This window comes from Pomacea canaliculata, linkage group LG7 (genome assembly GCF_003073045.1).
Source record: "Pomacea canaliculata isolate SZHN2017 linkage group LG7, ASM307304v1, whole genome shotgun sequence".
Lineage (NCBI taxonomy): Eukaryota > Metazoa > Mollusca > Gastropoda > Architaenioglossa > Ampullariidae > Pomacea > Pomacea canaliculata.
Window position 1 is genome coordinate 20,277,530 of NC_037596.1, and position 27,459 is coordinate 20,304,988.

The 27,459-nt window shown below is 42.5% G+C and overlaps 2 protein-coding genes across 4 annotated transcripts; both read right to left on the reverse strand.

Moving 5' to 3' along the window:
* Positions 1–3,380: 3,380 nt before the first annotated feature.
* On the reverse strand, positions 3,381–15,439 carry LOC112567718. Its single transcript, XM_025244494.1, has 10 exons — positions 15,167–15,439; positions 13,052–13,137; positions 11,578–11,678; positions 9,334–10,938; positions 8,484–8,636; positions 7,862–8,005; positions 6,581–6,699; positions 5,424–5,520; positions 5,162–5,326; positions 3,381–4,554 (listed from the first exon to the last, which is right to left on the reverse strand). Exons 1-10 carry the CDS (start codon positions 15,167–15,169, stop codon positions 4,319–4,321), a joined length of 2,709 nt encoding a protein of 902 aa, XP_025100279.1. The 5' UTR covers positions 15,170–15,439; the 3' UTR covers positions 3,381–4,318.
* A 691-nt stretch (positions 15,440–16,130) lies between these two features.
* Positions 16,131–27,458, reverse strand: LOC112567719 (zinc finger protein ZPR1-like). Of its 3 annotated transcripts, none has more exons than XM_025244495.1 (14): positions 27,387–27,458; positions 26,082–26,200; positions 25,454–25,615; positions 24,796–24,880; positions 24,288–24,358; positions 22,430–22,516; positions 21,916–21,956; positions 21,479–21,566; positions 21,039–21,171; positions 20,114–20,274; positions 19,465–19,575; positions 19,030–19,119; positions 17,747–17,815; positions 16,131–16,559 (listed from the first exon to the last, which is right to left on the reverse strand). In XM_025244495.1, exons 1-14 carry the CDS (start codon positions 27,415–27,417, stop codon positions 16,440–16,442), a joined length of 1,368 nt encoding a protein of 455 aa, XP_025100280.1. In that variant the 5' UTR covers positions 27,418–27,458; the 3' UTR covers positions 16,131–16,439. The 3 variants fall into 3 exon arrangements, with proteins under 3 accessions (XP_025100280.1, XP_025100281.1, XP_025100282.1); XM_025244496.1 differs by lacking the exon at positions 27,387–27,458 and adding an exon at positions 27,125–27,266; XM_025244497.1 differs by lacking the exon at positions 27,387–27,458 and adding an exon at positions 27,113–27,250.
* Between the last annotated feature and the right edge of the window lies 1 nt (position 27,459).

The following is a 27,459-nucleotide window of genomic DNA, read 5'->3' on the forward strand; positions in this document are numbered from 1 at the left end:
AGCATTGATTATGTTGTTTTGCTATTTTGTTCAATTTGTTTTCATTTTGCCACGGCTGCGTCTACGAAAATGTTATGACACACGAGACAGATCGACGGAATGCCTGCCCTTATATACACCTCGTGCCCATGCAGCAGTTATTTTGGGAAAAGAATAATCAGTCGGTCAGATTCAGCTGTTAGGCGTAGTACAGATATTTTGTTTACAAGGCAAATCTTTACTCCACTAGGTAAATAATACCAGCGGCTGATATGACTAGGCGTTGCTTGCGGCAGCAACAGATCTTCTTTAGAGTTTTAAATATTTGAAGCCCCCAGCATATTTGAGGCCAGCATAATTAGGTGAGCTTGTATATCAGCCCTAGTCTTGCTAGCTAAAGCTCAAGAGCGAGGACGCTGTTGGAGAAAGAGTCGGCGGGGATGTAGTGGGCCGGTAGTCCAGTGTTGTTGTTAGTTTTGGCGGGATCTGCTAGGGCAGGGGTGTCAAACACCCGGCCCGCGGGCCAGATCCGGCCCGCCAGGAAATTTTCCCTGGCCCGCTAATGAATTTTAGTAAATCTTTGTTAATGGCCCGGCGACAAGTAGAAGGCAAACAACAGAAAAGTTCCCGTCGAGGACAGCAAGAGATGGGATGAGTTCAGTGAAGTTTGTACACACCACCAACAGTGCACTGGTCAAGTTACCACCTCTCCTGTTGATGACCTGAAGGGATGGTGAAGGCGGGGCCCATAAATCTGACCTTTGACACGCGACACCCTGGCCTGAACACAGGCCGTGGGTCGAAGATTTTTAGTACCTGTTAACTTCCCTGAATCGGTCCGAGATCAAAGGGTGACTAGGGTCAACCCACGTGTATGCTGAGGCAGCTCATCCTCAGACTAGTAGAAACTCATCACTTTCTGACTTTTGTGAGAAGCAAACTTGTGGAGATCAAGTTGGTGGGAGTATAGCTTCTCCAAGGACTTATATATATATCTACCATCTGGAATTATATGTGGGAACTGTGCATGATAAGTGTGAACTGAATTATACACGTGGACTGTGGGTGTTAAGTGCCAACTGTGGAATACCGACTGTCCAGTTCCTGCGTCGTCAAGAGGGAATGACTGTCGCCAAAGAGATTAGTATCCGAGTATAAATAGCAAGCCACGGTGTAGAAATAATTGCTGCTTGTGTATTGATGAGTTGTGTTATTTTTGCCTAATTATATCTTCTTTTACATACATATACTGATGTAATAACATCACACGTCATAGCAAATAGTACTGAGCAGAGCAGAGCACTCGATTGTTTATTAGAATAAATTGAAAGCTGTGTGTAGTGTGCGAACTCTATCTTGGGTATTGGTGCGCCATCTGTCGGGGAACAAAGGCAGATGATCAGAGCTAAGCACGTGTTGTGACTTTTCTAAAGACTTTTACTTAATGTTAATTTACTTCATAAAGATCGAGAACATTACACTGTGTAGTGAAAGGATTTTTGTAATTTCAATACCAATCAAATTTCAAATTAAAGCTAGCCGTTAAAATGGCCAAGAGAAAAGTTGATTTTGAAAACCGAGTCTTTCAAAGCCAATGGGAGGCTGAATACATGTTTACTAATATCAGCGGTAAACCAGTGTCTACTTAGTGGAGATACAATAGCTGTGACCACAGAATACAATCTTAGACGGCACTACGAGACTAAACATCAGGACAAGTTGAAAAGCCTGAATGCAGAACAGAAGCTAAAGAAAGTGTAATGAGTGACTGAAGGCAAAGTACAACTCTGTGGGGCCTGCACAGTTCACTCATTCCTTCCCACAAACGATGCCCCAGCTTCGTCTACATGCGGCTCGAATCTTGAGCATGTTTGGCAGCAGATATCTGTGTGAGCAACTTTTCTCTGTGATGAAGATCAACAAAACATCACACAGGAGTCGTCTTACTGATGTACACTTGAAGCATCCTGAGAATCGCCACAACACAGAAACTTACTCCAAACATAAACTTGTTGTCAAGAAAAGATGTGAAACGTCCACTTCTGACAAAATAAATTAAAAAGAAAAACTGCTAAGCCTTGGTTTGTATGATTTTGTTTACACAAAATTAATAACAGAAAGTTCATTTTTGGTGTTCAATAAAAAGTTATCGGACTTAAATAATAACCTTCGGCCCGCCACCTTGTGTGTGATGTGAGATTTGGCCCGCTGGTCAATTGAGTTTGACACCCCTGTGCTAGGGCATGGTGAGAGATGGCAAATAGCGGTGATTGGCTATGGGAGATGCCAAATAGCGGTGATTGGCTAGGGTAAAACGGCGTATGGTTCCGACCGTATCAGAGCATCGCGAAAGTTTACCCCTCCCCAGAGGTATATAAGGGCAGAGCTGAGACGAAGAGATCAGATCAGAGTCGGCGGAGACAGCGCGGACAGCTACACGACAAAGAAGAGACACCTCCGACCTCTAGCGCCTCGGGCGAGCGACGCAGCCGTGACCATTGTACGAGAATAAAGGGTCGCACACCTGCTGACTGTTCCTGGCTTTTTGGTTCGAGTGTGAACTGTTGTTGTCACCATACAACCCCCCTTACCACTCGGTTACAATTTTATTATGGTATATGAATAGGCTGTATACACACATCGTGAGAGACCCGTTGTATTATTGTGAGGTTGCCATGTTGTCGGGTGGGACCTGACACAGGTGTGAGTCGCGGTCCTTGTCAGCCGCCGCGTCCATCCACGTGCTCCACCCCGCAGCACGGAGTTTGTCATGGTTTATACAACATACACACACATGACTTGAGTATTCTTGGTTTGTGAGAGTTGTAATTGTAATTAAGAGTTGTATGTAGGTCTGTTGCTGTTGATCTGTCACTGAAAATAAAGGTACCTTTGTATTGTCGGTATTTTTAGCTTTGACAACTTTTTTTAGCTTTGACAACTCAAGAACATATAAAATAAATGTTATTCGGAAAAAAATAAAGTGATCTTGCAGTGTAGTGTACTGTGTACATTTATGGAGGTCACACCTGTAACACCTGCTCACGGACCAAATTTCGACCAGTCTCTGATGCCGATATAAAGGCGATTATTCTGAAAGCCTTGCCAGTGAGACCCAATACCCACAAGTCTTCTTCTTGAGGGCTTAGATATTTTAGATATTTTACTTCCTTCCATCACAAACATTGTAAATGTCAGTTTGTCTTCAGGTGTTTTCCCATCTTTGTTTAAAAATGTCCAGGGGAAGCAAGTTCGTCAGAAAATTACTTGCAGAGAAGTAAAGAACGGACTAAAGATTTTATTTATTACATTACAAAATACAATAAACTGTGAGACTCCTCTCGACTAACAAGTCTTTCATCACAGTCTCCTCCAAAAAATCCGAATGATTACATTACATGTAAATTTCAAGATTTTTATTTTTGTAAATGTCTATGGGCAGTGAAAGGAATTCATCAGAGTTGACAAAACAAATAAACTTTCATATTCATAAGAAGGGAATATATTAAAATGACAATTTTAACACCGTTTCATGTACTTTGGTACTCTGCACATAAGAGGACAAAAATCATCACATGAAGCATGAACAGAAAACAGCCATACATATTTTCATTTACAGAAAGTTCGTTCATCAATTGTTACCTACTAAAGATTACAATGATTTAACCATAATTACTAAACTTAATTAGTTTATTAATAACTAATGATTCACTCGATCAAACTTGTAAAATATGAGAACGCAGTAGTTATCTTAAATATTGTGAAATCAAAACTTGTCCAACATCTATCTGTGCATACAACTAATAATGAAACATCCCGAAGTTTGTTTCATTCGCAGTAGACATTTATCTTGACCACTGCAAGCTTCACAAGCTTAGAATCGCGCAGTCCTTGGCACGTGAGACAAGACTAGCTACCGGCAGCCGTAGCTCTGATCCTGACTACTGCCGTAGCTCTAACCCTGACTACTGCCGTAGCTCTGACCCTGACTACTGCCGTAGCTCTGACCCTGACTACTACCGTAGCTCTAACCCTGACTACTGCCGTAGCTCTGACCCTGACTACTACCGTAGCTCTAACCCTGACTACTGCCGTAGCTCTAACCCTGACTACTACCGTAGCTCTAACCCTGACTACTACCGTAGCTCTAACCCTGACCACTGCCGTAGCTCTAACCCTGACTACTACCGTAGCTCTGACCCTGACCGTAGCTCTAACCCTGACAGGAAAACTGACAGGAAAACTGCACAAGACCAGCGATGCACGCGACTCCGATCCTGTTTGTTGTCTACTGGTTGTGAGTAAACTGCTGGGAGTTGAGGGCGACAAGCAGGTGAAGCTATTGGAGTTTCATTTCGACGAAGGTGAAGCTGTTGCTGTTGTTGCCATGGACGCTGCGCCAGTTGATGCCGTCACGACTCGCGCCTCCATCGGACTGGTAGCGGCCGTTGAGGTTGGTGAGGAGACACCCGCTGGACCACCAGGCACCATCATAACTACAGGTGTGTATAGACTTGTCATTCCTCCGGTCAGAGGTTGAGAAGCTCGTGTTGTTATAAACAGACAAGCTGTCGCCTGCACACAAACACGCACCATGTGGAATCAATCATTAAAATGTTGTCTCCTGTAAGTAAAACATCAGCTTTGCGACCTGATGCTGTAGTTAAATAGTTCAAACTCAGACGCAAACAGGGCTTTGGACCTGATTGCATTTCCTGGCATCTCGATTCCTTCCCTTCTCTCAAAAAATAAAAATAAACAAAGCCTAATCAAAACCATAATAAGATTAAAAAAAAAGGAAGAAAATATAAGAACATTAACTCAAGCATTTCATCTGAGAAGACAGGCCGTTACCAGCACTTGGTGTCTGTAGCTGCTGTCAGATGCTGTCGGATGCTGTAGCTGCTGTTTATACGAGGGCTTTCTCGTCTTTGTGAGGTGGTGCACTCAGTGTGTACACAAACTTATACCTTCTTCTCCAAGTGAGATAATTTCAAACACAATCTGAAGTTCTTATGCAATGGAGAGGATGTGGGCACTTAGATATTACCTAACTTTCTGCTTCAGGCAGAAGAAAAAAAAAAGGTCACATAGGTCATTGTTTGTTTGCTCGTTGTGTCAAATTTATTTCTGCTGTTAGGTACATGCGCATGGAAATTGAGATTCAGATGAACTCACGTACCCGCGTTACCCGAGTAGCCGGACACGGTCAGTGTGTAGTTTGTCTCAGGACCGTCCACCCTGAATGACGAGTACTCAGCGTAGTGACGATGTCCGTTCACATCGCCGAGGTCCACACGCAAACGGCGAGGCCTGGATGCGGTCAGCTGGTGAACCCTGGACAGACCTGATACCACACCTCAAGTAAGACATCACGCGCGCCACACACACACACCGAGAAAGAGAGAGACAGAGATAGAGAAGTAGCGAGGTGGATAACGTACCCAACCAGAACTCCCCAGTGACGTCACCAAAGCCGCTTTCATATTCCCTCCAGTCCCTGTAGAAGTTCACTGAGCCGTCACGACGTCTCTGGAACACCTGTCCGTGAGGTAGAAGGTCAAAAGTCAAATGTTGCAAACAGCTTTGACCTGTACTTTGAGACAAAACAGCTGTGACGTTAGTGTGAGCAACCTTCTACACCCATAACCGTCTCCTGCAGGATTATGTGAACGTGGGTGTTGTGTGAGTTACGTCATAACGTTTCTCTACAGGTTTATATTAACGTGGGTGCTGTGTGAGTTACGTCATAACGTTTCTCTACAGGTTTATATTCACGTGGGTGCTGTGTGAGTTACGTCATAACGTTTCTCTACAGGTTTATATTAACGTGGGTGCTGTGTGAGTTACGTCATTGGGAGGTAAGAGTACGTCATAACTGTCACCCATGTGCCCAGTTACCGAGGGGAGGGGGCAATGTTTCGTACTTTAACATGAAAACGCGAGAACATCGTAAGACACCTCAAACACTATCCATCTAAAGGTTAGAGGGATTCTCTTTACTTTGTTTACCTAATCCAGCATCCAAGGGGCCATCTATAAATAAGACCATCTGTAAATAACAAGACCTATCTACAAATAACAAGACTCATCTATAAATAACAAGACTCATCTATAAATAACAAGACTCATCTATAAATAACAAGACTCATCTATAAATAACAAGACTATCTGTAAATAACAAGACCTATCTACAAATAACAAGACTATCTATAAATAACAAGACCCATTTTACTATTAGGAGGAAGAATGAAGTGGGTTTTTTACTATCAGGAGGTCAGAGATAGTTTGTGGCTCCATTTCAAACAGGAGTATATGCACTATAAGCTATTCGTATATCATAAGTTTAGCTCCGATGACCGAATAACCGTCAGTTCCTCTGTCGTTGCAGTAAATGTTTTTTGACAGATAACAACAGATTTAAGGTCTTGCCTCGTTTTCCTGGTTTCTGGATTTCATTTATGAAATGATATTTTTTAGAGGACCCTTAGATCAGTAATAACTTATTAGTAAGTCGATTTGTGAAAGTCCTTCCCAAACTTTTTTGTAAAGAATACAGATAGGCAGACAAATCCACAGAGAGAGAGAGAGACTCGGGTACCAGCCAACCGCCTCCACCAGAGTCCATGTCACACCAGACGTCTAACGTGCTGCCGCTACTCGTGAAAATAGAATAGTGTCCGGAAGTAGAGCCGCCCTTCTGGATATCAAGGCAGGAATCTGGGAATAAAATAGCAAACTGTGAAACGGTATGATGATTACTGAAAACACGCCCCACACATCCGCTATCACTTACAAACCTGTTTGTAACAGACATCAGCTTGTAACTCATAAAGCAGCCTTGTAATAGAAACTAATAAATACGTTACACGTCAGTTGGTAACGGATACATCAGCTTGTAAATCGGTTTGTAAAAGAAATAAGTTTGTACAAACATAAATCAGTCTGCAACCAACGGTCCTTAGCATTTCACTACTTCAGCTGCAATGAAGACAATCATTACTTTATAACTGCTAATTAGCTACCCATCGAGCAATATTTGTCGTCTTATCAACTTATGAACTTTCGCCATCTTTAAACAGCGAAGTTTTGTCATCTACACTTGTCGTGTAATAATCAAGATAACTTCTGCTCCAGTAATGGAGGAGACAGTTTTTAATTTAGTAAACAATTAATGTTTGTTACTACAAGATCAGCCCTTGTCTGGCGTCTTGGTTAGCCTTTCTTCCTGCTACTTATTTCCATCTACCCCTATTCCATTTTTCTTAACCCCCTCGGCATTTTGCTTTCCCCTTCCTAATGTTTACCAGCTTGTCGAGATGTAGATTGTACAAAGGATGGGGGGAGCTTCGCGAGTTGGGGGGAGGGCGGAAGACACTGGCAGAACCCAACTTTACCAATTCTCTTTAACAGAACTTCCGTGCATGTCGGGTGAGCGTGAAGACTAGCTTCACTGACATCAGGGTGATATCAGGGCTACATCAAATCATTTTTTTCTAGAAATCGTTTTCACTTTCGTCTGCCAATAAAAAGGAGCCTTGTGCTCATTTATGTGGGAAATGTCACAGGAAGTACAGGTAGTACACCCATGTCTTGACCGCAATGTGGTGGTCGGGGTGAAGGTAGGAGTCTAACCTCCATGGCATAAATATGTTCCGCGGAAGCGGTGTTTAGGTTACTGAAAGTTACAAACATTCGTCATTTTGCATTCTGCTTAGTAACAGGGCTAATAAAGCCTTTTCTGCCAACAGAGACATTGTGAGAGTCAGCACTGATGTACAACCTGACATGACACGACATCTTCAATCTTGTCTTACGGGTACATTGGACTCTACCTGCAGCAGCCCATCGGTTACAACTTGATATGCGCACAGACACCTACCCGACATCGCTTGTCCTGGGTAGAGCATCACAGACTCCTGGCACGCTCTGTGGTAGTGAGTCCAACCCCTGCTGGTCTGAGAATACCAGAGTTGTGGCACCTGACCTGCAGTGACGTCATGTGTCTGACAGCGCCCTCCTTTGTCTGGTCAACGATCAGATGTGAGATTTGTAGTCTCTCTCTCTATCTATATCTATATATATATTGCGTGTTTATGCGTGGGGTACAATCCAGGTAACTTACGCAGGGATGACATCTTTGTCAGGATCCCACCTTCTCGTACAGAGATAAATAATAATGAACATTAATAAACGAGAATCAGAAGTCATTAGACAAACACGCTGTCAGTAAAGAGGAAGGCACAGACAACAATGAAGACACGTGCATTAGTTCAAGATGTCTCAAACGGCTAGAGAGAGTGAGAGAGTGAAGGCGGCACCATACTGCCGACAATAACTGCCGACAATGACGACAATAACTGCCGACAATGACGACAATAACTGCCGACAATGACGACAATAACTGCCGACAATGACGACAATAACTGCCGACAATGACGACAATAACTGCCGACAATAACGACAATAACTGACGACAATGACGACAATAACTGCCAACAAACCTCTGAAATCAAAGGAAAGACAGCCATTGGTCTTGATGCAAAGGTCAACGCACTCCTGCAGAGAAATTCCGTTGGCTGAGGTCAGGTTTCGTCCCTGGATGCCGCTGTCCGGGTACTCCATGAAGGTGTCTAGAAGGTCGGACATGCTGCAAGCTGCAAAGTCGTCAATGATAATAAAACTTGTCGACCTCGTGTGCACAACACTACAATGAAATGTTTTGTTTCTAGAGGAATACCTGACAAGATGTAATAACAAACTTGTGTTTCCATCTGATTAACGAAGAAGTTATAATGGCAAGTAGGCTAAAAAATGATACTTCAACAACTGGTAGAATACTGTAAGAACCGACCAGTTACAGGAATAACAAGTTATTCGCATTTTGAAAATCTTGTTAGTGTTGCTCCATGTCACTGACCAATCATCTTACAACTTCATAGACTTTAAAAGGAATCCGCCAGAGTCTGGCACGAGAGGCTATGGTATGTGGTGAGAAAATTCAAGATGGAAGAATACAGAACAATAATTAGATAATAGGCATAATATCTCAATAATATAATAAGCTCAATATAGTAGTCTAATAAGATTATTAGTTCAAGGAGCTGATAACCAAATAGGAGTTCACGTTCACACTAAGGTAGGCGTACATCACCTGCGTTGTTCAAAGAACATCATGCGTGAACCCTTCATCACCATCACACTTCCATTTCCATCGGTGGAGGGCCGATTTGCCACCTACACTTAGCAGACGACATAAACCTCTTAGCAGGTACTAACAAAGAACTCACAGGACACCAGGAACCTCTACGTGTGCCCAAGGACAATCTGATGTTTAGAGAACTGGGTACTCACCACTGTGACAGGTGCGGTCGGCAGGTGAGAAGAAGAACTCTGGCTTACAGACACACCTTCCCATAAAGCACTCGGTGTTGAACTCCTGACAATCATCGTTGCTGTCACAGCTCAAAATGGCCCAGTCGGATGGCATGGAGGACAGGTGATATCCTTCCCTTGCGCCTTTTCTTAAGAGACTTCTTGCTGTGGAGGGCAGGATGTGCATATTAGTCCCCGGGTATCTCTTCAGGGACTGCAGCATGTCTGAGTGGAGGGTGCAGCGCTCACCTGAGGGGCCACCCTGAGAAAAGGTGAAGGCTGCACAAAAGTCGTTGGCCAGGCACAGGGTGTAGCAGGCCCGAGCGGTGGTAACAGAGGAGCGAAGGATAGCAGAAAGCGACGAGTCGGTAGACATTGTATTGAAGACGATGAACGGGGCTCGCAGTTTGCTCGTCACGATCGTCGTCAGCCAGTTGTCGTCCTGCACAGCCGTGGTGGACACGTCAGCGTGGAACATGTAACAGGCGAGATAATTGACGTCACTCTCGGTGCACGACTGGCAAGTGCTGACGGCCACGCATCCGGTCACGAGGTGGCACTGGGCGGCGCACGTGGCAGCAGGACCATTGAACTTTGACTTTGACAAAGGGGAAAGTTGGGTAAGGTTTAAGGTCAGTCCAGGCGAAGGGAAGTCACTCTTGCTCTCTACCCTCCTCTCTATCAAAATCTTGCTGTATCTGGCTTTAGCACGTGCGATGCCATCTCTCAGTCTCACGTAATCAATAGCGTCGTCCCCCAGAGTCTGCGCGTGACCCATGAAGACGTCTGAGAAGAGGGCCTCCACAGAGGTTAGGTCATAGGTCAAGGGCACTGGATTCTTCCCAATCTCCGCCAGCCAGCTTTCTCTGCTTCCGCTTAAAGGAACTCCCTTTATGACAGGTACACTGACTGCGTGTCGGCAGGGAGACTCATCTGACTTGACGCCCTGAGGTTTGTGGCCGGTGTTGAGAGAAGACATGATGCTGCACGCGGTGGCTAGGTCACTTTCGCTTGGGATCAGCCGCTTGTAGGAGGCGGCGTCCAGTTTGTACACAAACGACGTCGAAGCCCCAAAAGTGACCCCTGACACGAAGTGAGTGCCGTAGGTGGAGAGGAAGTCGTTGAAGACGTCGTCGCTGTTGCTGGCGTTCAACCTCCTGATCCACTTGATGAAGTGAGGGTCAAAGGGCGGTGACCCCATAGACTGCAGTTTGGCACGGTGCGTTCTACAAGCCGCCGTGGACACGACCAAGACGTTGTGACCCAGGTCTGCCGACAGTTGCCGGAAGTCGTCGTTAGCCGAGAAGGGAGGACCCCAGCCTCCGCCAGTGAGTCGTGCCGTGAGAGTCAGCAGCTTGGTCAGGTGGTACGGCGTCTCCACCACCTCTGACTGGAACGACGTGACACATGACACATCCGGTGACACAACCACGCCCCGTGGCACGCGACAGGCTGACGGCACGTGACAAGAGCTGCAGTCGGCAGAGAATATGGGGAGGGTGAAGCCGGGGTCAAAGCCCGACCCCAGGGGGTTCCCCTTCAAGCTGTCATAGCCAAACAATGTGTCGTCCATTCCTGGACATTCTGGAAATGAAGAATCATGTGTTACAGGAACGTGGAAGACCCGGATGTTGCTACACAAGTTGATTCTAGCACCCTCCGTGTAGAGGGTATATCTGTATAACGGTTTGTTTATAGCGCCCTCTAGCGGTCTGTGGATTGTGGGTATGTGTAGTTGTTGCGTGCTATAGTACTACATGTATAGTAATTTCTAACAGCCTGTGTGCTAGGCATGTCTAGCTATCGCCATACTCTCTCTGTCTCTCTACACGACACGTGTGTCAATGTAGCATGCTGCTGGCTCTGTCTCTCTACACTATTATAATTATTTCTAAGTGTTGTGTTCTTGTCATGTTTATAGTTGCTGGTTTTTTCTTTCATGGTGCACGAGTTATTTCTAGCTGTTCCCAGCTTCTTCCTCTTGACACTTCTTATTTCTGTCTGTTTCTCTTCACTACTGATTTCTCGCTCTAACTGCTTGTTTCTCTATTCTCTCTCTTCACAACTTACTTCTCGCTGTTTCTATGATCAACAACATAATCAATGACCGTTAGGTGGTCCACTACCTCAATGGCGTGTGTGCTTGACGTGTTTGTCAGTGCGGATGAACATTATGCAAGTAGTGTGGCAAAAGGTCACTAGATGAAGTGACCTCTGACATACCGGATGTGCTCCCAGGTTGGGACGTGTCATTATTTCGAGGTTGTCCTGTAGTCGGCGAACTGCTTCGTGGGTTGAGGCAGGCTTGAGTAGACTGAGATGAGCTGTGATCAGTCACATCATGGGAAAATGTACATCACAAGCATGACTGGATGAACTAGTCACTGTATTTATGTATTAAATATTATAAACTACATTTACATAAGAAATACATGGTTAAATTTTATACAACAAACGTCCTGAAGTGCAGATGACTAGGCTGCAGACCAGAAATGGCGGATAAATGTAGAGAAAAGGACGTAGAGAGGACATGTGAATCAGAAGCCGAACAGCGAGCCTGCAGCAAAGATGAGAAAGTAAGAGAGTAGAAAGCTCCACCATCGAGAGACAACTCGTGTGTGACATTCAGGCAGGGCCGCCGAGAGCCAGCCCGGGCCCCGGGGCAGACCTCTCCGGGCCCCTTGTACTTGTAATCGTAAATTATTTTCCCAGTATATAATGTATGTTTACAATTCAAATCTCAATATCTACACTCAAACTCAACTTCTGCATGTGTAATGCTTGGGTGTTCTGTCCTTAGACCTTCTTTAAAAGAAAAAAAAAGGAGAAGAAGAAAAAAAAATCCACTGACCAAGGCCGGGCCCCCTTGACAGCCGCGGGCCCGGGTACACCAGACCCCCCTGTCCCCCCCTCTTGTCAGGCCTGCATTCAGGAGTTTGTGCGAGTGTCAGCCGGACAAGAAGCTGATACGTCACACAATCCACACTACGTCACCAGCGCCACGCGATACCCGTCGTCTAACAATTGTGCTCCCTGAGCTCTTCTGTTGCTCAAACTGACCGGATATCAAGTGAATAAGTGCTAAAGGGAAAAAGCTGATTAAAATAGTTTAACAACAACAACAACAACAACAACAACAACAACAACAACAACAACAACAACAACAACAAAAGACATACAGCAAGCAAGACGGCACAGAGTCAACGTCCAGCTGGCGGCTCACAACTAGCCAGACAGAAGACAAACACAGAATTAAGCAGTCACTTAGAACTCCAAAGGTTATCCTCAAATAGTCTCCCCTGACTTCATTGTTTTCCTCGAGAAGGGTTAGGGTGTGGTTGAAGTACAGTCGCCATGCAACAAACAGATACGTGTCCTACGCATGGTCGTGACGACTGACCAGGGGCATGATGGGAAGTCAACATCCAGATGTTGTTAAACGTGTTGTAACATGTTGCTTGAGCGCTGTATTACTGTAATGCTCATGTTGTAACATCCTTCAGTGTTCGTGTCATATTATGGTCTTAAAGAGAACCAGCATTTTCAAATAGCACGTGAGATTCTGTAGTCGTTGTTTACTCTAAATGTTCAAACAACCATCTATACATACAACCTACCTACATAAATAAAACTTTCAGTATAAAACCTGTGTGTGTAATAATGACAGTTGTGTCTTATTGCTGCTGATGTTACATACCTGCTCATGGTCTGTGTTCGGACAGCAACAACAGCTACTGCTGCCAAAAGCAGCGCCAACAGCAACCTTCTGTACTTCACCAAAGACTGCAACGATAACAACGTCTGAGGCTAACACAGAAATCAATGAAGAGATCACTACAAGTGGTCAACATAGAGATCAGTCTGTCTGACCTCCACCGGTGGTTGGGGGGATCACGTGTAGACGCGGCAGCTGACAGGCCGCCATCTTGTCTACTGTGGGCGACAGTCAGCAGTCCTGTACAGGACGACCTGTCTAGTAAGTCAGTAAGACGGACACTACCAGGCTTTGTACAGCTTGTACGTGTAGTAACCCTTATCTGATGGCTATGCCAGATCCTATCCAGTCTAGCCATTGTCACTGTTGTTGTTGCCATCCTGATGTGAATATCTCGCGTGGAGCTGCCGTCCTTGGAGAGGGTGGCTCCCAAGAATTTGAAGCTCTTGGAGCCTGTCCCCCGTTCACAGAGATCTGTGCTTTGTCACTGCCATTGACCATCACTTTGCTTTTTTCAGTGCTGGTCTCCATTCCATGTACATGTGAACTGTCTGTCAGTCTGTGGGTGAGGTCTTGCAGGTCTGTGTCACTGCCTGCTAACAGGTCTCTGTCGTCTGCAAAGCGCAGGTTGCAGATCGCTCTTCCACCAGTTGAGATGGAGTATGATGGTCATGGCCAGTTTCGCGCATGATGTTCTCCAAGAATATATTAAATAGCACCGGCGATAGGAACATCCGTGACTTACGCCTGCTGTGGTTCTACAGTAAACTTATATTTGGTTGTTCAGCAGAACTGTACTCGAGGAATTGCACAGCGCTTCGGCGACTTGAACGAGGTCTTCTTCGATGTTAAATTTTCGCATCACCTGCCATAGCTCCTCGTGCCAGACTCTGTCAAATGTCTTTTTTAAAGTCAATAAAGTTGTGACAGAAGTCCCGCTGGTGCTGAAGATGCTTTTCTAACCCTAACTCTCATAGAAAACAAGAGATGAACACAGAGATCAGTACATACAATGACCAACATCTCAACAGAACATTGGGTGGCTGTGTGCGTCAGCTTCCCTCGTGGATGCTTATAGGACAATGTGAGACTACCCTGCCACTTCAATCCAGACCCGCGTGCACCGCGGTACTACTGTCCTATCACCACAAGGGGTGGCTGGTGACCCACCAGGATGGTTCCCTACATTACTGTTGGTTTTGGGAAAAACAGGTACGGATAATACATTTGAAAGACTGACCCTTTCTCCGACATTTTTTTTTAATGAGATCCGCTTTTTCTACACTACCCTTTCATTTCTTGTTTTATTTGGAGTGAGTGTTACAACGAAGATAACAAACACTACATGTGGCGACCATATCACAGCATCTCAAGTCGACGCCTTTGGTGAAATGTCAGGCCTGTTTTCCGTTCATGTTGGGCACTTGAAACATCTTCATCAAATCTGTCACAACATTCGAGCCTCACACTTCAAACGTGTCTCTTATCAGATCACCAGGTTCAGACAACCAACAGTCAAGCTGCGAGCTTGTCACGTGGTCTCTCAAGATGGTACTCAGTGTGAGACCTTCTCACCCATCCATCCCTGCAAAGTGAGCAGCGCTCACACTCACTCAACTACACAAAGTGAGCAGCGCTCACACTCACTCAACTCCCCAACACTGTGTACCACTCTCTCTCTTTCTCGCTCTGCATTGAAATACTTGTTCAGGTGTGGGACGAACGGCGGTTATCTGCTCACTCAAGACAACAAGTCACTCACCCACACGGTGCTCACCGCTCAATCAGCTCCAAATGCTTCCCACACCAAACACGACAAACACTTCTACTTTTAGAGATTAAAAGGTAGTAGATGTGAGATCTGAACCGCTTCTGTCTGAATGAACAGCGTTTGCCATTGCGCCAACACACAGTGAACAAAAGACGGAGAGAGAGAGGGGGGTAGGGGGACTCGTTAGCAAAGCAGAAAACAAAATATTGTCGATACCCCCCGCCCCCCGAGCCGTGACTAAATGTAAATAAAGCAAAATAAACAAAAATTAAAATTGATTATTCAGCACTACGTAAATCAAACATAATTATGCTAGAAATACTCACCATAACTAATTCTGATGCGAGTGAAGGAAGACAGCTGTGTGGAGATGAACAAAAGTCGCTCAACAAGCGCAGCTTCCTTCTCGGCCAGCAGTGAAGATGGCGGAGTCTGAGGCGCCTCTCAGCAGGATTCCAGCCTGACAGGCTATTTAAGCTGTTGACCCTGGCTGAGGTCACTATCTTCCACTGATCTGTGAACAAACTGGAGGCCAGCCAGTGTTTCTCTCCAGGCCAGTTCCTGCACAGCTCGGTGGTAGAGGGACTCGCTGAGGTCACCGGAAGGCCTCAAGTGCCTGCCTGACGATGTCGTGGCGGCTGCAGATGTTTTCTGAGAAAGATCTCAGGATTAATGTTTCCGGCTAAAGTCTGCAGCGTTTGAGTAAACAAATTGAAACCAGGAATTCTTCCACTCTGTCGGGCATCTATGAACTCATTGCAGTGTCAGGGAGATGTCCAACTTCCACAGGATCAAAGATGGCCTTCTTCAGTCCCACACATCTGTTGACGGTAAACTTTGAACCCCACACAAAGAGTGGAATAACCATTGTTTCTCAGATCCCTTTCCACACCCGAGAACCGTTGTTACTCAGTTCGACCACGGACGTGTAAAATACGACTGACACATCTGAGAGAAATAGCCGCTGTTTCACAGTTCCACATCAGGGAGAGATAACCTTGTTGGTTGGTTGAACAAGTAGAAAAGTGCTTCCACCTCGAGGTGATTTCACAGTACAGAGAAAAGAGAGAGGAGAACCAGAGTAATCAGACAAAACGCCTGCCGCCTAGTCCTGCAAACAGGTGTCCCTCCCCCCCCCACACACACAGTGTCCCGGGACGAGATCTGAACCCAGAGCCTCTCATTGCACTGGCGACAAGCAAATATTTTGACTTCACTACCGGGCTTTCATCCTTCCTCTCGTGTTTCCCTTGCACTTTCACTTGCAATAATCAAATAAGTCTTCACACACTAGTTAGTAAACAAAACTTTTATTTTCCTCTCAAAATGACAGTGGCATTGGATTCTGCAGTACAAAACACAGCCAGATAATGATTTCTAAAGTAGGATTGTAAGCACATGTAGTACCTTACACAGATCACTGGAAAGGGAACTTTGTTAAGCTTGGTGCATGTCTGAGAATCTGCACCAAGGAAAACACCAAGATAGAGCTGTTGCTGTGAGTTGGGCACTAACACCGTTGGCACACATCTAGGTTGTGTGGATTTGTGTCATTATTCTGTAGTACATTTGTTATCTGAGGCCACAATGAGTGAAAGGTCAGCTCTGCTCATAGTTCTCTGTCTTCATATCATTCAAACCAAGAAATTCATTCTGTTCGAAGCTGCGCTCATAGTCTTCGACTGTCAACTGAGGGTCGAGATCTGGTGCAGCAAAGCTCTGAAAAGAAAAATAAGACTTTGCATGACTCAAGCACAATGGCCACCATACAGGTGAATTCAACCTGTGAACAGTTTGACTCTCGTATGATGGTCGAATGGTTTGTAAGTACAATAAACAAAATGTTAAGAAACTGTGGGGTTGTGTCCAAGAACAGTTTTAGGAATGTTTACATTATGACTGCCACAGACTTTCTGGCTGAGACATCAACAGCAAAAGCTTTTGACTACCCTGTCATCCTATCATGATATGTCACCCTATTATCCTGTCACGATGTTACCCTATCATCCTATCCCATAAGTTACCCTATCATCCTGTCATGATGCTGCCGTATCCTGACATGCTACCCTATCGATCATCCTAACATGATATGAAACAATCCTTTTGTCACAAATCTGCTTGCAGAATGACAGCAGGAGAGAGTGAAAGTTCATGGGTGTACATGTGTGTGAGACTGTATATGTAATATATGTATATGGACAGTAATATGGGGATTTCAAGGAACTCATTCTTTTCACGTCACAGCAGTTACATCACGTAAGTGGTGGGAAAATAGTCATTTGTCAAGACATTAACAATGGTTGGTCACACATGACTAGGCTCTTGTTTCTTCTATCCCGTGTTGATACTGTCATACGCAACAAGGAAACTGTCATTACTAACAAGTCCAGGATGACGAAAAAAAAAGAAATCTGTACTGAGCAATAAGAAATGTATATTCTATACCGGTACTGCACAGCATAAAAAGCTAGCCTCTTCACTACTTTTTTTTCACACCCTGATTTCACAACCTCTGCCTTGACCCACAAGCACAAATGTTTTCATAAATACAGCTGAACTGCATCGATTCACCCATATTGATTCCAAGTCACTGGGAGCAATGAGGGAGGGATTTAGCTGTCTTCTGTAATCAGCAAACTTTACAAAGACATATCTTGATCACATACGAGTTCTCACTCATGCAATTTGGCCACAGAAACCTGATGGCAGCATGAGAACGCCTTATCACAATTCATTATGCTACAATACACTTGATCAAGCTGCACTGGTGGTGATGACTTTGTCAAAATAAGGTGTCCTAACCCTAACCCTTAATGTCTACTTAGCTGTATGTTGCTAGCATGTGGCATACTGTAAATCTGGCTATACTTGCTCTAGCGTAATAATAGTTGCATTTTATAGCTCACCTGTACATAGCTATTTCCTGCTGGATCATCCAGAATAAAGTGCACTCCTTTCCATTTCCCACTAATAATCTGCACAAATAAAAAAAAGGTGAACAAATTAGATTTAGACATTATAACAAATTCTTTCTCCAGCAAAACATAAAACTGTCTTTCTTATCCATTAACAATATTAATTATTAACTTATCTATTAACAATCTTATACAATAATTGAAATGAAATCTTGTGACTCTTGATCGTAGAGATCTGTCTTGATTCTGTTTAATCTCACTGAACCATTTCCTGTTGCTGACTATACTCTGATTCCCTCTGATGCCATGACAGTATCTGGAACCAGTCTGCACTGGTTGCGAAACCACCTGACGAGATGCACTTACTAATTCGACCATGTATGAATCGACTTGCCCCGTGACCTGGAGTAGATTCATCCACCGGTCTGTCCATTTGGCCACAGCCAATTCTACCATAGCCCTAAGCCAACATGACCACCGAGTTCAGAACCTACATTTCTTCTATACATATTAGTCATGTGATATACGTAGGTCAGCAGCCATTATTGTTAAATAAAAAGTAGACACTATTAGATATGACACATGGATACCTATGTATGAGCGAGGAAAAAAACAAAAAAGCCCAAACATTTGTTGCATAGATTAGTAAGAGTAGAGAGGCCAGATGGAAGTGGCCATGCACGAATGTGTCTCCTGTGCCCTTTCTGTCAGTGGCCATGTACTTTGAGTTTAGTTTTTAAAAATATGGAAAGGTGTGTGCATTGAAGTAGTCGCATTATGTTGCTCCACAAGCATGTTGTTTCTTTCCATGTACCATATCCTGTTTATGGCCGCAATTTAAACCTCCACCCAGTCCCCAAACCAGTGTGCGATGTGCATGGGGCTTCATGACCGCACGGGCAGCAGAGGGGTGGCAGTTGCTGAACTCTAAGAACACTTCAGCATGTGGATACATGTTTATGTAGTTTGCCTAACTATAAGCTGTATGTAAAAGCCCATTTCTGGGTCTGCTCCTGTTAATTCTTCTAATTGAATGACCTGTACCTGGACCACCACATCACCATATTTCATGTCTGATTTTTCTGAATTATTGTTTATCCAAGAAAAACCCATTTCTGTCTGAGAATGAAGCAGTGTCTCAACAGAAAAATACTATATACAACATATTATTACCATTGAGGAGAAGTGGTTTACTGTCATTTTGTTTCAAAGGGCATCACACACACACACACAGACACACACAAAACCGTAGACACAGCTGACACACAACTGACCTGATCCAGCTGTTCACAGAAGTGATGTAGTTTCTCAACAGTGGAGGACTGTGAACTGTCACCACCAACAAAAGGGTTTTCTCCACCCAGCTGCCAACAGATTACGATAATAGAACCTGAAGCTGCCAACAGATTACTATAACTAAAACCTGAAGCTGTCAACAGATTATGATAATAAAAACCTGAAGATGCAAACAGAACTTTTCTTGTTATAGCAAGGTCAAACAACACAACAGGATAACTAATTATGGCAAACATTTCCTAATGACCAAGCTAATATTTCCAAATGTTTCTCGCAGTCATGTGAAAAGGACTTAAGATTACTGCGCAAAAACAATTGCGCAAGATAAAAGAAGGCATTTACAGAAACATCTATGTCCGGGTTAGGGTTATCATGCAGTCACTAGAGGTTCAAAGTCTTTGTGAGGCACAAACCTGAGCTTTGAAGTCTTGCAGGAGACCTTCTACTGTGGTGAACTTGCCTCCCAATGTCCCAAAGTCCATCTCAAAGTCCAGCTCTGGGATCTGGATGGCACATGTCTCACTCTGAGGATAATGCCAAGGTAAAGAAAATGATCTCATGATGTGCAGTTCAATATCTCACTCTCAAGACAATGTCAAGTTCAGAAAACAAACGGAAAATTATCATTGCAGCAGTTTATTAAATTGTTGAAGGAGTACAACACTGAGTACAACATTTATAAATGCAGCTTTACTGCCAGATTTCTTATTAATATTATTATGTTGCCATTGTTGTATTGTCAGGGTCATGTCAACTGCTGCAAAGAGAACTTATACTAGTTGTTAAAGCTGCAAACTTCTCAGCCTCTCCTTAAACAACAAAATAGAGTACACAAACAAGTAAAAAAGTGAACATTTCATGGAAGTAACTATAGGATATTACAGAAGACTATTATTAATTAAACATGCATGCATGGAAGGCAATATAGGCTATTACACAAGATGTTATCGATTAAAGATGAGTGGAAGTAAGGAAGCAGTCACAGTTCATGTTTTCACTCTGTACCCACAAATAGTTGGCTCCTTAACGGTAAAGCCAAAAGACAACAGAGTTAATTTGTACCTTTAACACATCTCGAGTCATGTCTTCACTTTTCTCTATCACTAGAGTTATGCGGCGACCTTTAGGTTCAATGCCACCCCCACTCTTGACTTCGTTGTCACGGTGGCCACAAGCATCACAACAAGTTGCCATGATGACAACCTCTTTAAAGTATGGAATATCTTGTTGCAGGTCAAGAAAGTCAAATCTCCTTCAATCTAATCCTCTCCCACCCACACCTGCTAGCATATCAATGACATCGGCACGAAGGTATATCATCTCTTATATTCATTCACGCTTATTCCAGCTGTCATCAGAAGAGATCATATCATGTGCAACACAAACACAGATGTGTATGTCAGGCATTGAAGCTGTTGACAAGATGATGTAGTTTTTCTGATCACTGAATAATACAATCTGTGCCATCCTTCATGCAGTTGTGCACAAAGATGTATCACAAGTTCACATACAGGTACACAAATTTTACAACTTTAATAATCCACAATACAGAAATTTTACTCCCTTGTCTCTTAATTTGACAACTGGTACATTGTAACATTATGTCAGAGAGTTGTTCTCCCAAGAACAAAGACTTGAAATACAAATTAAAAGAATCCATCATATTAAAAAGATTGATTAAATCTGAATTTTTAAAAAAAATCTATTTTCCTATTAACTCTCAGGAAAACGACTTTGTTGGCAAGAGAAGATTTCCATGACCACTGAAATAATTTGCAGCATAAAAAAAATTGAATGAAAAGACCCCTAAGTGTCATGCCTCCAAAAATGGTTATGCCAATAATTATAAACTAGTCTGTAACATAAAAAGGCTCTGACTAGTAGTACTTCAAGAGAGGAGTAGCAATCCCTATAGGTAGCATCAGTGATGATGGTAATGATGATGTTGATGTTGATAATGACGATGCAGTAAGCACAGAAAGGATACTGACAAGTTTCATGTTGGTGGGACAGGGTGCATTGCAAGAGGGACAGTTGACATTGAAGTGCAGCACTTCATTCTGAGTGTTGAAGTCGCCATCCTTCACACCTATCACCTCATCTTCCTTTATGTCACTCTCCTAACAAAAACAATCTTGTTTTTTCTCAACATTTTTTTTTTATACAACAGACACAGCTTGTGAATTAATGGGAATGGGAGCATATGTAAACTTAAATAAGAACTAGCAAATGCATGAATGTGTTTGTTCTCTTTCCCAACCCCACAACCTCTCTCACACACACATGTAAATGTTTAACCATGGTTTTGCACCTGAACATACTGGTATTACTGGTATACTTAAAGGGGAGTTCTGAGATGAGAGAATTAAAAGCTAAAAACATGCAACAGTAACAATAGTAAGTCACCAATAGCAAGACACAACTAACCTCACTGACAATACATAGGTCAACATCCTGCTGTCGTGTCCTAGTGTAGTGAGTGATCTTCATGTCTGGGTCACGTTTGGGTGCGTGAGTACCACAGTTAAAGAGAACAGTTGAAGTGCTGACAAGTTAACATTCTATAATAAATCTAAGTGAAAATGGATGACGAAATCAGTAGAAGATCCTCAACCATAAAATTCAATCATCACTGTAACACTGTATTCTTTAACAAGATTAGTTAAAAATAAACTCACCGACAAAATATACAAATTACTTCAATACCATGAATTATAAAAAGCAGGCTTGACATGATTCTGTTACAATATTTTATAGAAGTAGGTTTAACATGAAACAATTAAATATTATGAAAGCATGGAGCATAACATGGGACTATTACACTAATCCTATGAAAGGATTGAACTAATCTTATAAAAGGATATGGATTTTCCAAAAAGCTGTTCCCTGATGGATCATCAATCACCTGAAACACAAGCATCCACATGTGGCAATAACCATATAAGTTCAACACACACAATTCAAAGAGTCAAAAAATTTTACAATCACAGTCAATCATTCACATCCTTTCCCCCTCACACACACATACAAGCTTGACATCCTCTTTACCTCCTGGATACTTATTCACCCACAGCTACAAATTTCTAATCCAAAAACAGAAAATCGTACAGAAGACCACAATAAAGATACGTTTTAAGCCTTATAAAGATTTAAGATTTCCAACATATGATAAAAGATTTCACAACTTCGGCACAATTTACGGAAAACTGCATGGACTATTAAGTACAGACACAAGATTTCAAGCTGTGGCCATAACCTGCAAAGCCACTTGACACTGTTCAACATCACTACTCACTTCCCCATTCCTTTGTCACAGACAAGACTATGGTACTGACACTAACCCTAGACCAAGGTACTGCTTGAACACTCTGCACTCACCAGTTCAAACGGTTCAGAAAGAGCCAGAAGGCCTCTCATCTTTATTAGGAATTCAGCAATCTTGCTGGCCATCTCAGGAGATTCAATCTAGGGTATTGATGGACAACACATGTTAAGAAAATAAACAAAAATCATGTACTTCACATACTCTTTCACAGATATCGGCCATCTCTGTTCTATATAAGTGATCAATGCATAAATCCTGGTTGGAAATTCACAGTGATGTTCCTTCACCTTACCAGCTTAAGGAGGCCTAGACCTCTGCAATTTTTGCCATGATCATTTAGTTTTATGAAAATTGTTTGACCAATACTTCTTGCTACTATCCTCCTGCTAATCTTCTTTCATACCTTAATGGTCAAGTTTCTTCACTGTGGAAAAGGGCACCAAATGACGCAACATCATAGTATCAAAACTACTCTAAAGTGACCACCAGCATATTATCTGCCCTTGACAGTGGTGATGTTTCTGACTTAACTCTACTGGACCTGTCTGCTGCGTTTGACATCATCGACCACTCTCTGCTCCTTCATAGACTGTACACCCTGTAGGGGATTCCTGGACCTGCACTAGTGGGGTTCAACTCCTATCTCACAGACAGGAGCAGACTGTGTTTGTTGTTGGTCAAAGATCTCGCCCTGCTCCACTTTCCTGTGGTGTGTCAATCAAGGCTCAGTACTTGGCTCAGTTCTGTTCATTCTATATATGAAACCACTTTGATCTTGCATCCAGTCTCACAAGGTTTCTCATCATGCATTTGCCGATGACATGCAACTACACTGCTCCATTCCACCAGCTAAGTCTCACTCTGCTACTAGCACCATAGAAGACTATCAACAATGTCAAGGACTGGATGGTAACAACCAAACGTAAACTTAATGATGATAAAACCTTAATGATGATAAAACGAAAGCCCTGCTGTTGTCGAGAAGAAGAAATCCATCTTCACTTGTCCGCCAAATCACAGTAAGGTGGGCAAAACCAACATCATGTTCGTGTCCTCCGCCAGCAATCTGGGATTCATTGTCACTGCAGACATGACTCTTGCTTAACAAGCTACAGCTGTCAGTGTATTATGATAGACAAGTTACAGCTGTCTGTCAGTCTAATTTATGATAGACAAGTTACAGCTGTCTGTCAGTCTAATTTATGATAGACAAGTTATAGATGTCTGTCTGCCTATTATGAGCTATGTAAGATTAGCGCCATCTGTGATATTCACTCTGTGTGCAATACCAACACTCTTGTCTGTGTGTTTGTTCTTTCTCAGCTTGATTATTGAACTCCTTGCTTGCCAGCTGTCCTGCATACGTTCTTTATAAGCTCCAGAAAGTACAGAATTCTGCTGAACGTCTGGTGCTTAGAGCAAGAAATGGAACCACGTCACACCTCTCCTCATTTCCTGCAATGGCTAACCATCCGTTCTTGCATCCAGTACAAGCTGTCTGCGCTGTGTTTTAACTTCTTTGCTGGCTCCTGTATTGTGACTGTATGAGGATCTTAATTGTGACTGTATGTGGGTCTGTCTATTTTGGCAGGTATGAATGTGTGATGGTATGGTTGATTGTTGTTGTGCTGTAAGCTGCTACTAATTGCCCTCTGGGGCAATTTAGTTATTTTTTAATAATTTTTTGGAAAAGGGAAAAATCATATGTCCCAGTGGGTCAAACTGCCCTCTAGCCGAGACATCTTCAATGAGTTAAAAATATGGTCAACAATTTGTTACAATAAAGACTTCCTTAAAAAATCCAGTTCCTACTGTTAACAATAAATTACCTTTGCTGAAAACAGTTTCTTAAAGTTCAACGTGTACTAAAAGTTATCTATAGTGGACCAAAATATTCAGAGTATTTTGTACCTGACGAAGTTGCTGCCCCTGCTCCAGGTCTTCAACAGCTCTAGAAATGATACCTTCTACAGTTGTCAGTGCTGCAACAGAAGTTCTTTTCTTTAAGGTTTACGTCCGATCAAGAACTAGACCATCATCAAAAGAAATGAAGCTCACAATGCCTAAAAGAAACTGTTGCATAAATTGTAAGCAAACCTACACCTCAATTATTTTCCAGCATGTGCACACCCATTATAGCCTCTGTTTATAAAAGCAAATTCCTAAACCTTGTGAGTGGCCCAGTGGCGCAACGGTTAGCGCCTGTCACCAATACAGTAAAGGTTTGCTGCCCAGAGTTCGTTTCTCATCTCGGGCACGCTGTTCTTTCTCTGCATGTGGCATCTGTTTACAGGGCTGGCTGCTTGCCGTAATATAGCCTTAGTTGCTGGCACGGCGTAAAACACCAATGCCCCCCCCCCCTCCTAAACCTTGTGAAGAAAAATAAATTTAATAAATTTCTAAAGAAAGTACTACATACAACCCTTTTTTGAAGGAGCTTCAAAGTCTAGACATGGAATGCGGATTGTTGCAAATTCTGTCTGAACGACTTGACGATTCAAATCCTGAAAACAAATAATACATTCTTTAGTATATATTATACAAATTTTAAAGACAAACTATTTTTTTCCCCTGTAGACTCAAACAAAACTCTAACAAGTATCAAATTTGTTCTGTTATGTATCATTATTGATGTATGCGCATGTGACTGTCACTGATATGTTTAAATTTTCTCAAGTGCAATTTTTGGTGTGCTATCTACAAGAATACTAGTGTTTCAAAATTCTTTAAAAATCTTATAATACCATCTAATATTAATAATTTCTATAGCATCTTTCCCCACCATCAAGATGGAGTCAAAGCACTGTACAAGAACAGCACACATTATAACAACAACAATGTGTCATTAAAATGTACTTCAAAAGAACAGTCAATGAAAGAGATCACTAATACTGTGCTGTTTGCGCAATGCTGAGTTTTATGTACCCACCCAAAAACTTATCAAACATTATTTTTGGCAACTAAATTTAGCCACATCTGTCTTGTATATGGTATATTTCTGATAAAGCGTTTGATGGTCTACATTCCTTGGGAAATGAACAAGAGCCATAGTTTCAAAGGAGAGGATTAATGCATACCTGAGGAGTTTTTATGATAGCTGAGTATTGGACACCTTTATCTTGAATACGACCCCCAGACTGCAGTTCTGCATTACGAAATCCACAGTGGTCACATGTAAAGGATGACACAATAACCTCACGAAAAAAAGGTATTTTAGTCAGGAAGAGGCGAGTCATGCCCTGGAACAAAAAAGTTATACCAACAACTGGTCCTCCAATAAACTGCTCCATAACTATCCTCTGAAAGTGGAAACCGTATCAGTTAATTAACACCACATAAAATCAAATCAAATCAAATTAGACTTTATTGTCTGTCGAGGATACCTAAGACAGAAATTTTTCTTTTGCTCACAAGGGCAGGCATATATACTCACACAGACATTTAATACACACAGTTAGGAGTAATTATCTTACGTCATTTAAAACAAGATATTGATGACCAGCTACTTCCAGCACTGGCTGTTATGCAACCAGATTTTCAAGACTTGGACCATACAACATAATGCCACTCAATAAAATTTTCATGATACTGTGACAGTGACTGTAAATACACATAGTCACACAGGCATGGACATTCAAATCTGTGCACACATGCATGCCAGCAAACACTCTCTTTCACTCCCCACACAAATTATCAACCCTGTACCTGCTCCTCGCAGTTTACACACAGGCTCTCAATCTCTGTGATCTCAGGCTCATCTTCATCAGCCGTTATGTCACGGAAAAGTGGCTTTTTGCTTGCTTCTACACCATCACTTGCCATGTCTCAACAATGAAGAAAAATATTTAAATATTATCATTAACTTTATCTTTGTGTACAAAATCTAGTCAATACCAACACTTGCCAATGCGGTCCCTGCTAGCAATTGGTCATGTCCACCAGTTGGTTCAACTATAATCAAGAATTAATTTGATCATAGCTGTCAACTGTTTGACCAAAAAGATAAATGAACTTTGATGGAATTTGCATTATAATGTTTCAAAGGCATTTAAGTTATATTTGCATTCAACTTCAGGCAACTGTTATATTCTTAATTTGAGGTTAGTACCTACTTGATCATCAATGGTTTTATCTGCACTCACTCTCTCACAGTGTCCATACATGAAAACAAGGTCAAAACCTCCCCTACTACCGAAATGTTGTGCTGTAGCAGTCTCACTAGTGTGTTTTGGTGGAAGTAAGGGTCGATTGGACTAGTTACTAAATTGCTACGACTGTGTGCAGGTTGCGTGAATGGGGAGGGGTAGCGAGAGAGTGTGTATTACGTTGTGCATATCATGAGAAGGTGGAGTTCATATATTTACGACTAATAGTGCTCTGTAATTCTGAATTTCTTGAGACTTTAGATTTGAAAGTTTTTAAACATTTGACTTTTGTCACTATAGCAACTTACGTCATTCTGTGGTCGCAACGACGACCCCCGTCCCAGAATAAATCAGTATTACTGCATTGACTAACATTCAGTTTAAAGACATTGTTATCGATGCAAGAAAATCAGTTACAGGCGTTTGATCGCAGTGTGCACCCGTTAAACATACATGAAAGATAATTTTAAAAAAATATATACACCAACCATTCGTCTGCTACAACATGAATAAAGATAAAAATTTACAATGATTCATTGTTCTTAATAAACACGTTATTATATAACAAATGAATCACTCCCAGGCTCCTACCATTGAACTTACTCAAGTGTTACTGTTCGTTAGGGTTTTAAATGGCTAGTAGTTTTCGATAAATCTCAAAATGTGTTCTTCGTGCCAGTGCATGGCTTGCCCATGTCACTCAGGATTTGCCGGAAGTTCGAAATGGAAGCTTTGCAATCCTGAACCATTTAAATTAAAAGCTCTGCTAGCCATGATGCTAGGCGATTCAAATAGTTTATGCTAACGATTAAAAACATACATATTTAGTATGTAAAATAATAATGCAAAATAGTTTTGTAAGAACATTTTACATGGCTATATAAATTTTCTGTCATTACAGCTCCACTTTCAGCCTTGCTTTAGCCTGTCTCACCGGA